The sequence below is a fragment of the Oncorhynchus mykiss genome, chromosome 22 (genome assembly GCF_057628025.1).
Source record: "Oncorhynchus mykiss isolate SJ-2025 chromosome 22, ASM5762802v1, whole genome shotgun sequence".
Classification (NCBI taxonomy): Eukaryota; Metazoa; Chordata; class Actinopteri; order Salmoniformes; family Salmonidae; genus Oncorhynchus; species Oncorhynchus mykiss.
Window position 1 is genome coordinate 46,534,217 of NC_143043.1, and position 12,573 is coordinate 46,546,789.

General features: G+C 42.7%; 1 protein-coding gene and 1 long non-coding RNA gene across 8 annotated transcripts in view; one reads left to right on the top strand and one right to left on the bottom strand.

The window, feature by feature from the left end:
* Positions 1-5,750, bottom strand: part of LOC149972870 (uncharacterized) — an 89,186-nt gene extending 83,436 nt beyond the window's left edge. The window contains exons 1-2 of one of the 2 annotated variants that reach the window (XR_016490675.1): positions 5,388-5,546; positions 4,956-5,032 (exon numbers count right to left, since the gene is read on the bottom strand). This is a non-coding gene — a long non-coding RNA (uncharacterized LOC149972870). Of the gene's footprint in view, positions 1-4,955; positions 5,033-5,387 lie in introns of both variants that reach the window. The other variant, XR_016490674.1, reaches the window with a different exon arrangement.
* Positions 5,587-12,573, top strand: part of LOC110501885 (zinc finger E-box-binding homeobox 2) — a 76,777-nt gene continuing 69,790 nt past the window's right edge. For 3 of the 6 annotated variants that reach the window (XM_036959336.2, XM_036959341.2, XM_036959338.2), the window contains exons 1-2: positions 5,832-6,054; positions 7,714-7,875. In XM_036959336.2, coding sequence (XP_036815231.1) covers positions 7,803-7,875 — 73 coding nt within the window. In that variant the 5' untranslated portion in view covers positions 5,832-6,054; positions 7,714-7,802. Of the gene's footprint in view, positions 6,055-7,713; positions 7,876-12,573 lie in introns of all 6 variants that reach the window. The other 3 variants (XM_090216230.1, XM_036959337.2, XM_090216231.1) reach the window with 3 other exon arrangements.

Consider the following 12,573-nt stretch of genomic DNA (forward strand, 5'->3'; position numbering starts at 1 on the left):
AACATGTAACATCAATAAGGGTTCATAGCTTTCACCTGGATTCACCTGGCCAGTCTATGTCATGGAAAGAACAGGTGTTTTTTTTTTTTTAAATATGTTTTGTACATTCAGTGTATAAAGAGAGTGAAACAGTATGCAAACATTAGTATCCCTTTCCTGCAGTAAATGACCAAAAGCAACACCTTTGCCTCATGGGTGGAATGTTAGTCATATTTTTCATAATGTCATAATTAATAAAGATTATTTGAAAAAACGTGTGTTTCTATGTGAAACAGTTTTGTTATATTTCAATCTTCTGTGGTGTGGATAGAGGGTAATATTATTTTTTTAAGCCCATATTGTTGCGTGTGAGGTGTATACTTTTGTTTCACAGTAGATTTGTTTAAGACTACCAAGAATCACTCTGTGTGACCCTGTTTTAGCCCACCGCAGTATAAGGTTAACGTCACCATTGTTCAATGACTCTATGTACATAGGGCAGCAGTCTCTAAGGTGCAGGGTAGAGTACCTGGCGATAGCTGGCTAGAACAGTAACTATGATTCAGTCTGATGGCCTGGAGATTTGCCTTGATGAACCTGTACTGTCTCTGCGTTCAATATGGTAGCGGGGTGAACATGCCTTGGGTCTGGCTGAGGTCCTTGATGATCATCTTGGCCTTCCTGTGACACTGGGTGCTGTAGATGTCCTGGAGGGCAGGCAGTGTGCCCTGGTGATGCGTTGGGCTGACCTCACCACCCACTGGAGAGCCCTGGATTTGCAGGCGGTGCAATTAAAGTACCAAGCGGTGATACAGCCGACAGGATGCTCCGAATTATGCTTCCGTAGAAGTTTGTGAGGGTCTTAGGGGCCAAGCCTAATTTATTCAGCCTCCTGTCAGTGACGTGCACGTAGATGAACTTTAAGCTTTTGACCCTCTCCACTGCTGCCCCATCGATGTGGATGGGGACATGCTCTCTCTGCTGTCTCCTTTAGACCACGATCAGTTTCTTCGTTTTGTTGACATTCGAGTGCCCTACCTCCACTCTGCCAGGGCTCTCACCTCCTTTCTGTAGGGTGTCTCGTTGTTGTTGGTAATCAGGCCTACCAAATCAAATCAAATCAAATGTTATTGGTGACATACACATGGTTAGCAGATGTTACTGCGGGTGTAGAGAAATGCTTGTTCTTCTAGTTCCGGCAGTGCAGCAATATCTGACAAGTAATATCCACTGCTGTGTCGTCAGCAAATTTGATGATAGAGTTGGAGATGTGCGTGGCCACACAGTCATGGGTAAACAGGGAGTACAGGAGGGGGCTGAGCATGCACCCCTGTGGGGCCCCCATGTTGATGATCAGCATTGTGGAGGTGTTGTTGCCTACCTCCACCATTTGGGGTCAGCCCGTCAGGATGTCCAGGACCCAGTTTTACAAGAAGGGTTTCAGATCCAGGACCCTGAACTTAGTGATGAGCTTGGGGGGCACTATGGTGTTGAAGGCTGAGCTGCATTATTACACTGTAATACAACAGTATGTGAACACACTTTCAAATTAGTGTATTTGGCTATGTCAGCCACACTCATTGCTGACAGGTGTATAAAATGGAGCACACAGCCATGTAATCTCCATAGACAAACATTGGCAGTATAATGGCCTTACTGAAGAGCTCAGTGACTTTTATAGGATGCCATCTTTCCAACAAGTCAGTTTGTCAAATGTGTGCCCTGCTAAAGCTGCCCCGGTCAACTGGTAGTGCTGTTATTGTAAAGTGGAAACATCTAGGTGCAACAAGTGCTCAGCCGTGAAAAAGTAGGCCACACAAGCTCACAGAACGGGACCGCTGAGTGCTGATTCGAGTAGTGCATAAAAATCAATCAACCTGCCCGAATACATAGTGCCAACTGGCAAAATTGGTGGAGGAAGAATAATGGACTGGGGCATTTTTTCATGGTTTGGGCTAGGCCACTTAGTTCCAGTGAAGGGAAATCTTAATGACATTCTAGACGATTCAGTGACATTCTAGACAATTATGTGCTTCCAACTTTGTGGCAATAGTTTGGGGAAGCCCCTTTCTTGTTTTAGCATGACAATACCCCCATGCACAAAGCGAGGTCCATACAGAAGTGGTTCGTCGAGAGCTGTGTGGAAGAACTTGACTGGCCTGCACAGAGCCCTGACCTCAACCCCATCGAACGCCTATAGGCTAAATTGGAACACCGACTGCGAGCCAGGAAAAAACGGCCAACATCAGTGCCCGAGCTCACTAATGCTCTTGTGGCTGAATGGAATCAATTCCCCACAGAAATGTTCCAGCATCTAGCGGAAAGCCTTCCCAGAAGAATGCCCTAACTCCATATTAATGCCCATTTGGAATGAGATGTTCAACGAGGAGGTGTCCAGATACTTTTGGTCATGTAGAGTATTTATCTTGTGCAGGTGGGATAGGGCAGTGTGCAGTGCAATGGCAACTGCGTCAACCATGGATCTGTTGGGCCAATATACAAATTGTAGTGGGTCTACGGTGTCAGGTAAGGTGGAGGTGATATGATCCTTAACTAGCCTCTCAAAGCACTTCATGATGACAGAAATGAGTGCTACGTGGGGTGATAGTCATTTTGTTTAGTTACCTTTCCTTTCTTAGATATAGGAACAATCGTAGACATCTTGAAGCAAGTGGGGACAACAGACTGGGATACATAGAGATTGAAACTGTCTGTAAACACTCCATCCAACTGGTCTGCACATGCTCTGAGGACACGGCTTGGGATGCCGGCAACCTTGCGAGGGTTGACTCGCTTAAATCACTTTCTCACGTAGGGCATGGCGAATGAGAGCACACAGTCCTCGTGAGCAGAGGGGGCCCACGTCAGCAACTCAATGTTATTTTCCTTGAAGTGTGTTTAGCTCGTCCGGGAGCGAGGCATCGGTGTCCGCGACCTGGCTGGCTTTCCCTCTATAAACTTTAATGGTGATAGTTGCATAGCAAACTGCAAAAGGCAAGGATATCAGACTAAATTAGTTTTGTTGTTGATTGAAGATGTTTTTTGTTGGATGCCAGTGGGCAACATTCCGATGCTAAACCACATCAGAGAGAACTGCCCTGTGGGTGTTCAATGTGTTACTGGTATTTTGAGGTGACAAGTTCAAGCCATTTACATATAATCCACAAAACAGTGGAAAACACAAGATGAGCAAATCTTATTGTTTTTCAAAATAATCAAAGTGGGAGAAGTTGGTACTTTACCAAATAGGGATATCTTCTGTCTACCACCCGTACCTTGTCACAACAAAACGGATTGGCTCAAACACATTTAAGAAGGAAAGAAATTCCACAAATTAACTTGTAATTGGAATGCATTCCAGGTGAATGGAAGCTGGTTGAGAGAATGCCAAAAGTGTTTTCAAAATTCTACTTTGTAGAATCTCAAATATATTTTGATTTGTATAACACTTTTTTGGTTACTACATGATTCCATATGTGTTATTTCATAGTTTTAATATCTTCACTATTATTCTACAATGTAAAAAATAGTACAAATAAAGAAAATCCCTTGAATGAGTAGGTGTGTCCAAACTTTTGACTGGTACTGAATATGAAGCCTAATTTTGGGATGCAAACTCAAAATGTGGACAATGTCAACTCTATATCTGACGTCATACATTTGTCTTCTTTTTTAAGACCATAACCATGTTTGTGAGGTGTATACTTTTGTTTCGAAGTAGATGTTTTCAAGACTACCAAGAAACACTGTGTGTGATCCTGATTTAGCCCCCTGCAGTAGAAAGTTATCTAATCTACTCCCTCAACCGTATCCCTCCTGTGTTGCAATAAGACCTCTTGAGCAACATTAGGTTTCTATCTTTGTGGTGTGTGTGTGTGTGTGTGTGTGTGTGTGTGTGTGTGTGTGTGTGTGTGTGTGTGTGTGTGTGTGTGTGTGTGTGCAGGGCATGACAACCCTCTCCTCAGGTTTTTGAGGTGACTGACACTGTCACTTCTCTTTTTGTTGTTCCTAGAACTTAACAGGTGGTTTTAACACATATATCCATGGACCACACTAAAAAAGCCACATACAGAAATTCAGCTTTATACATCTCATTATATCAAATATAATTTTTTATTTTTCCATTTGTTATTTTCTTCCCAAAAGCCATCTGCTAGCAGGGACAAAACGTTCAGTATAAATTTACTTTCATTCACAAACTTTTTCAGAAAACTGCAGAAACATTTTTCAACACAACTGTTTTAATCACATTGAGGTAAGTATGGTTTCAAAAAATATTTTTGGTCCATTTTCCAAATCAACCACGTTATTGCCCACTGGGCAGAGACGTCAATTAAGCCTGTATTCCACATTGGTTCAACGTAATTTCAGTGTGTGCCCAGTGGGTGGGAATGTAATTTAGATAATGTCAGTATATGCCATTTTTAATGATCAAAAGCTAATTGGAAGATTTAGGCAATTACGGAACTATGATATATGTATATATACTGGGTCAAACTCGGTGTCAGGACAAATGTTCTTAAAATGCTGTTCTTCTAGAAAAGACGAGAGGATGCTCTACTGACAGTAGATGTCTTGATCATAAAGAACGGCACTCGGGCATCGAAGTCTGATCAAATGTTATGTCATTTTAAGAACCAACAGACACCAAAAAGAGAGATTTACTTTAAACACGTGTCCTCTGTGCACTTCTAGATAACTTCTAGATAACCCTTATGATTATTTAACACCTATCACTGTCGTGGTTCATATTACAGGGCTTATTTACAGACATATTAGATACTTTACTTTTATCATCCATGTAAGTATTGTGATATAGTGAGGCCTTGGAAAAAGTGGTCCCCAATTCCATATTAATAAATACATGAAAAGTAGGCTACAATATATACATGCTTATGACAATCGATAATAATAATAACGTTACAACGTTATTATCGTTAACAACTTTAAAAGATTACTGTAGAGCTCAAAATTACCTGATAACATCTTCATCCAGTTCCCATACTCCTGGTCTGGTATGATCTCCAGTCTAATCCAGTTGGCTATGAGTGGACTGATCATATTCCATTCATTGGTGAGCGTTTCATCCATGCAGAACATGCATAGACACAGATAATATTTTAACAACCACAAAGCATGGGTGTAACTCTCCGATAGACATTATGTTACTGTACAAGTGGTGATGTAAATTAAAACGAACTGTGCTAAACATTTAACACTATTAAAAAAATCCACTGTACAGATTTATACGCATATGTGCAGACTATAATTACGCCTTTACCGTAGCGTGTTTCGTTAATGCCAGTGATAGCCCGTTGAAAATATGCTGCATCTTCCCTCTTTCGTTTTTATACAAAAATTACAGTGTGGAATGGCACAGAATAATTTGAATGGGAATATACACTCACTCAGTCAAGATAAAAAGGCAGAGGTATCCGCTGTAGTGCCTCTGAATACATGCCGGAAGGCAGCCATTTGCGTGCAGGTAAACTACCTGTGCGCTCCAATCAGGTACCTTGGCGCTCCTTTCATATGCCAGTTTGGAGAGTAGTTGTCACTGCATTATAAATACCTCCTCTCTCACTCCAATGCACTGCTGTGTTGTTTATTTTATGAAGTCGCTATTGGAAATCGGATGCGTGGGTAATTCCTCTCACATTTGACTCAAAGCACAGCCTACAAATGATCAAATACAATCTCATGGGAGACAACAACTTGATCACGTTCTCCCTCTCCACAACAACGCGCGCACATACTCCTCAATTATCCCTGCGCGTGAAGATAGGTGGCGTGTTAAGGATGTCTCGCGCCTCTAGATTCCAGGAAAAGAAAAAGAGCGAAAAAATGTCATTAGAAGAGGCGTAACCCGTCAGTGCGCGTTCCCAGGTCTGTTTCGTGAAGTGGCTGAAAGAGACCAGTCCTAACCTGCCCATCAGGAATAACGGTCCCTCATCATCAAGCTATTTTCAAGGCTTATTACTAGTTATTTTATTTGGATCCACAACGCACCCCTTTATCATCTCTCTGTGACGTTCTGTCTTCCAACCAGCTGTTTAGAGGATCACACGGACACCGGTACGTGTATTTTAACATATTGCTTTTTACATCAGTTTATTTGAATGAAACTTCAATATCTTTGCGATTGAGGTAGATTTGCCATTCAGGTATCCGTGCGCCGTTGCGCAATTATCAAAGTTGGACAGCCTACCTGCTCAGGTGAGAAAGGTGTGCGCTGCTGCAGAAGTGGATAGGGCGTTATATAGGCCTACCTGCATCAACTGTGATCGGATGCTCTCCTATATTCCCTGTATCCTTTCCGGGAAATCAAATTGTATTCGATGTTATTCGTTCCTATTCCTTTTGAGCTGTCCGAGTAGAAACGGGCGTAGGCTATTCGCGTTGGTTTGCCATCCATTGTATTTGCTAATTTTACGCATAGCCTTCTATTAGATAGATCAACTTTTTTTTAATCTACATTACAAATTTATGGAGAGATCATTATGTGTAGCTGGGGTTTGGGCAGTGACCACTAACATCCGCACTGTTGTGTGTGTTGTCGGCTATGTGTGTTCACTGCTTGTGCAAATGCCAAAGCCTTGTGAAAAAAAAATGCTATGTGATGCAGTGGCAAATGTAAGTCTCTAAACTAGAAGACCCTCGTTTGGGCTGTGCTTCTCTCATTCTATTTCAATTGACTTTCCTCCAAAGTATATAATATTGAGCTTTTCCGTTTGTTGTCGTGTAAATGTTTATGGGTGTTTTTGTGTTTGTTTTCTTCTGTTACGGTTCGCTACCCTTTTAATACAAACTCCACTGACACCACGTCCCTACATTAAAAAACAAACATTTAAATCGGGTCTGGTGCTGCTTTTATTTTTACCAATCAGTTTAAATGGTAGATTAAATACATTTGAACATATCCTTATTAGAAAGGGGAAGTTAGTCTATTTCCCCACATATTGCAACATTTGGCACGTTTTTTTCTTGATGAATGTGTCCAACATCCTTACATCATGTGTCTATAAAAAAAATAATTAGGTCTTTCACAGATACACTCATAAACACAGTTTGGAAACATTGAAAACAAACTCGAAATGACTGACATGATATGAGATGAGCCTATTTAGTTGAATCGAACACTTTGCTTAACTTGATTGAGGCAGATGATACAACGGATTTCAGATTGTAGGCTGTGGGCTATTAATATATGTTGTTATAGATTAAAACTGAATCAACGTTTCTCGAGTGTGATACATTTGGCGATGACAGCAAAGTTGCCTTAGACTGACAGAAGGGACAGCCATAACAAACCTTCAATATCAAAGACATCAACAAGTCTCAGAAGTTGATGTATAAATTCAATTAGAAACTTGCACAGAAACATCCACCTTTTAATTTGAGGTTTCATACAATAATCGACATGTTTGGAAGTGTATGCCTTGCTATATTTCAGTCATCCGTGTAAGCTATTGAATGTGTCTGCCTGTCCGTCCTCCTCCTCCTTCTGCTCCGATTCATTGACAATCTGCCCGATTAGGAGATACATAAAAGACCAGGCGACGGCGGACGCAGAACGGTCTTGCTCAAACTCCCTCTCCTGGACTTTAACCCATATGGAGTTTCATTGAAGACTTTAGAGTGAATAAAAACGTTTTATTTCGGGCCCCTGTGGTTGAACGGGATCCATACAGTCATATTGTCCCAACGTTTGTCGCCGTTTTGTTTGGTTATTAGATATCAACCGGAGCCTGCCTGTGCTGCTGACTGAAGGAGCCGAGCCCATGCGGACTGTAAGCCATCTGACCTAGCCTAAACTCTTATCAATGAAGCAGGAGATCATGGCGGAGGGTCCCCGGTGTAAGAGGCGAAAACAATCAAACCCACAGAGAAAGAACGGTAAGAACATGTTTTAAGTTAAATAAAATTAATGTTTGGGAACATTTGTAAGTTTTGCCAGCAGTCATTTGCGGGACCTCCCGCGCCTTGTCGCCTTTCACAGTTCGATTATAGTTTATATTCAGTGTAGGCACTGAGAATGGGGTGGTTGCGTAAAAATACACTACATTTTGTTGTAGTTTTGAACTTAATCACTATGTAAAGCATTTTCATGTTTATTTTGAATGAGATTATGAGCGTTAAAGTTAACTATCAATGTCTCGAGTTGACTGTGTAGGAAAGGGATGTCAGAATGAGGCTCGAATGCGGTTCAGCGAGATAGTGCTACTTTCTAGCAGGCAGGAAAACCGTTATTTGGGTAGGCCTATAGCGCGTCTCCTATGAATTGGATAAATCGGAGAAACCTGTGGATTAGGTAGAAACTGAACTGCGTTGTTAACTTTTGTGTGATTATGACGTAAATGTGCTTTATCTCACGATTATTCAACACAGTTTCATTGTCGTGTGAATTGTGTTGTGTTGTGGGTATTGTGTTGTGCTATAATTGCCATTCATAAGTGACTTGGTGCCTTTAAAGACCTTTACCACGTCTTAGATATTATATATAGTCTGTCAACTCGGAGTTAATTAAAGGTCTTAAAATGGCCATGACAATAGGACACAGTTTCTGAATGTGTCAATTTTTGTTCGGGTCTGGTGCTGCACAAAGACTACAGCACTAAACACAACACACCTCGTATAGGCAAGCTCACAGACTGACCAAAAGTATCCGAGTGCATTTCTGGTATTTCTGGTACGTTACTTGAGTTATGTGTTAACCTACAACGTTTAGAGGATATAGAAAACTCCTGAGTTTTGTGTAGGAGTTGTGTTGGGAGTGATAGGGATTTTGCGAGGGGGCATCCCTTTTGACGCCTCATCCAAAGTTATATTTAATTCATGTCAATGTTGAACTGACTTGTTTTCTCTTGTTACTTTAATATCCCATGGTATTACATGTTTGATGTAAAACTGGTGTCACAGTAGTTTGCTTAATTTGTATTTTGTTGTATAGCACTATCGTAGCTAAACATGTATTTTTTAAACAATCTTTACATTTAAATTATATCGTTTTTTTATATCACACAATTTCAGTCGACTTATTTTGTTTACTAGTTTTTATTTGTTTATTGATTCAGTGAACTCAGTATGTTGTTCGGGATGTTTACTGCTGTCAAGCACGTTTCTGATCAACAAAGATAATACTGAAGTATTGCAGCTCCTTTTAACCGCACATCGGTCTTTGTAAAAACCAAGATGAGAAGTGATTTTTCGAATTGCAATGGTTTTGTTAAAATTTTTAAGAACATTTAGCCAATGTCAATGTGGGCAAAAATGAAGAGAAAAATAATGTTGACACTATTGTTTTGTCAGAGGCTATAATGGAGGACTACGGCTACTGTCTCCCAGGTGTGCACTTTTATTACTGATCATTTTAATGTGGAACTGTTTGTTTCCATTCCCCATGTAAACGGATTGCTTCTTCCCTGCGGGAGAATTTCATAGCCTCATAGGTCTATATTTTAATATGCAATATGTATTTGCCTGAATATGCCTCTAGGCATACTGTTGATGCAAGACATTAATGGTAGGGTTAAGGCAACAACAGAAAAAACAGTTTTGGTCTGGTGTAAATATGTGTATTCAGAATGGATGTAGTCATTCAGACTGAAAGTCTACTACGAAATACCTTTGCTTGTGAACTAGAACTTTTGCGAGTCTGAAGATCTTTTTTTGCCTGTGGACAACTTTCACTCCGATGCAGTATTCCCACAGGGATATCTGCTGTATAAGGTCTGGAGGACCATATGCATTTTATTATCGCAAAGTAATACAGAACCATGTATGTTTACATAATCCTCATATTGGAAATATGCGATTTAATATGTAAATGAAATGAACTCTTTATAGCGTAGGCCTACACATTGTCCGTATGGCCTGTTGCATACAGGCCTACAGTATCTTGTGGTTAGGCCTATACTTATTTTCTTGGGATGTTTGCCCCCCCCCCCCCCCCCCCCCCCCCCCCCCCACACACACACACACACCTCACCTCATCTTAACTCCGTGACTCCCTAGTCCCAATCGGAGGTCACATTAGGCCCTGTGCAACTCGATATGCTCAGTCTGCACAACTTTGTTGCAGTTCGCAGCCCCCTCCCCCGTGCGAAACGTCACATCCAGCTGTGAGGGGTCGTTCAGTTGTGTGAACGCAGCTGTCAAAAGCGCTCCATTAGCCTTGCCTTAAAATACTCTTTCTTTCATTTTATATATATATATATATATACATATATATATATATATATATATTTATATATATTTTTGTTACACTATTTCAGCTTTCAAAGCCACAATTGGTGTACTAAAGTGTGTGAGGTCAATATAAATAAGACTGATCAATCACCTAATAAACTGGACATGTTATTGTCTTGCAACACTTATATAGTCAGAGTTATAAGACATTTAATACATGGGTTCATCTCAGGATTATCACAACATTCAAATGAAGGCATGGCTGTCATGTCCAGTATGCTAGTGGGTCCATAACTGTCTCAAGACAATGGGGTTTCAATGGAAGTGAGTTTCATTTCCCTGCTCCTATCATCAGCAGTGAGCAGTGTCAGGGTGCCTGTTGTACCATTCATGCTACATTTCTCACAAACATGCCATTGTCCTTGCTGCTGGAGACATGTGTCTGTGTTACATCTGCTCCTGAAACGCCCTCTACTGCTCATCCTGTGTCTCCTTGACCTGCTGCCACTCCCCCAGTACTCTCTCCCTCTCCCTCTCCCTCACTGTGTGTGTGATAGTGTGGGCGGAGGCAGGTGTGCTGGAGTAAGAGCAGATCCCCACCAGCTGCAACCTGTTCCATAATCAAGACCTCTACAAATACTCAGCCCTGCCACTTCCATGCTGCCAGATCGTAATCTCTGCTCAGTCAGCCTACGCTTCTAGCCGTTTGTTACTGTTAGATCCTGTTATCCTATTGTGCCTGTTTTCCTCTCAGCTACAGTTCCGCCCACTCTGACTCTGGTCCTTGTCTCCAGTTCCACGACTAGTCATCCTGCTTCCTTACACTACTACTCCCTTGGATTCCCCTCCAGGCCTGCTTAACCTGTCCCAACCCCTCTCGCTCCAGTCTCAGCCTCCGGACCTGGTTTCCTGCAACCCACCCGAGTTTCCCCTGGCCTGCACATCTTCCCCCTGTGTTTTAATAAATACCTTGGTTACTTCATCCCAGTCTCCTCGTCTGAGTCTGCTCTTGGGTTCCCCTGTGCCACTCTTCGTAACAATACGATCTTGCCAAAGAGATGAACCCAGCAGACTATGATACTTTCCACCAAACCATCGTCTCCGTGAGCGTCGGAGGGAGAGGGTAGGTAGGGTTGCATGCACCATAACATCTGTTTCAGTGCCTTGTCCTCCTTCTCTGACTGCATCCCATCCCAAGGCTATTCCAGATCCTGAACACATGTAGCTCGGCAGGGCCCGTCACTCTCTAGAGGAGAGGCAACGACGAATCAGCGCTAGGAGCTGCCTATACGGTGGCCAGGTTGGTCACTTTGTCTCTACTTGTTCCCATCTAGCAAAAGAGGGGGATCGGCAGTAGGGGGGATATACTGTTTAGCCGAATCGCCTGCCCATCTTCCCCCAGATCTCTGATTGAAGGCAACCTTGTGTGGCAGAGCCAAGCTTTTCCTCTGTCTGTTCTCATCGATTCGGGCACCGATGAGAGCTTCCTGGACTGAGGGGTCGTTACCTAGTTGGGTCTGGACACTGTCCCACTTGATTCACCCCTCGATGCTAACGCTCTCAATGGAAAGTTCCTCGCTCGTGTCTGTGAGAACCGTCCCTGTCATCCTGCGTCTCTCTGGAAATCACGAGGAAAAGATCAGTTTCCACATAATCGACTGTCCTTACTCTCCCCTGGTTCTTGGCCATCCATGATGAAAGCTACACAACCCACAGATTGACTGGACCGCCTGAAAGGTAACCACTTGGAGTTAATTTTGTCACTCTAATTGTCTACATTCTGCCCTTCCCCTTGCCTTGTCTGTGCCCCAGGTTATTCTAGAATCTCCGGACCTGTCATCAGTTCCTCCCGAGTATCACGATCTTGCTCCTGTTTTCAGCAAGTATCACACCCTGTCGCTGCCGCCTCATCGGCCGTACGACTGCGCCATTGATCTTCAGCCTGGAGCTCCTCTCCCCAGTAGCCAGTTTTTAACCTCTCTCGCCCCGAGCAAAAGGCTGTGGAGAGGTACATCCAGGAGCTCCTCTCCCCAGTAGCCAATTTTTAACCTCTCTCACCCCGAGCAAAAGGCCATGGAGTGGTACATCCAGGAATCTTTGGCAGCAGGACATATCAAGCCATCTTCCTCCCCGGTGGGTGCTGGGTTTTTCTTTGTGAAGAAGGATGGGTCACTGAGGCCGTGCATAGACTTCCGTGGGCTGAATAATGTCACAGTAAAGAACAAGTACCCCTTGCCACTCATCAGCTCTGATTTTGCCCCCCTCCATGGTGCCACTGTGTTTACCAAATTCGACCTCTGGAATGCCTACCACCTTGTTCGCATAAGAGAGGGGGACGAGTGGAAGACTGCATTCAACACACCACTTGGTCACTTTGATTATTTGGTCCTGCCTTTTGGTCTTACT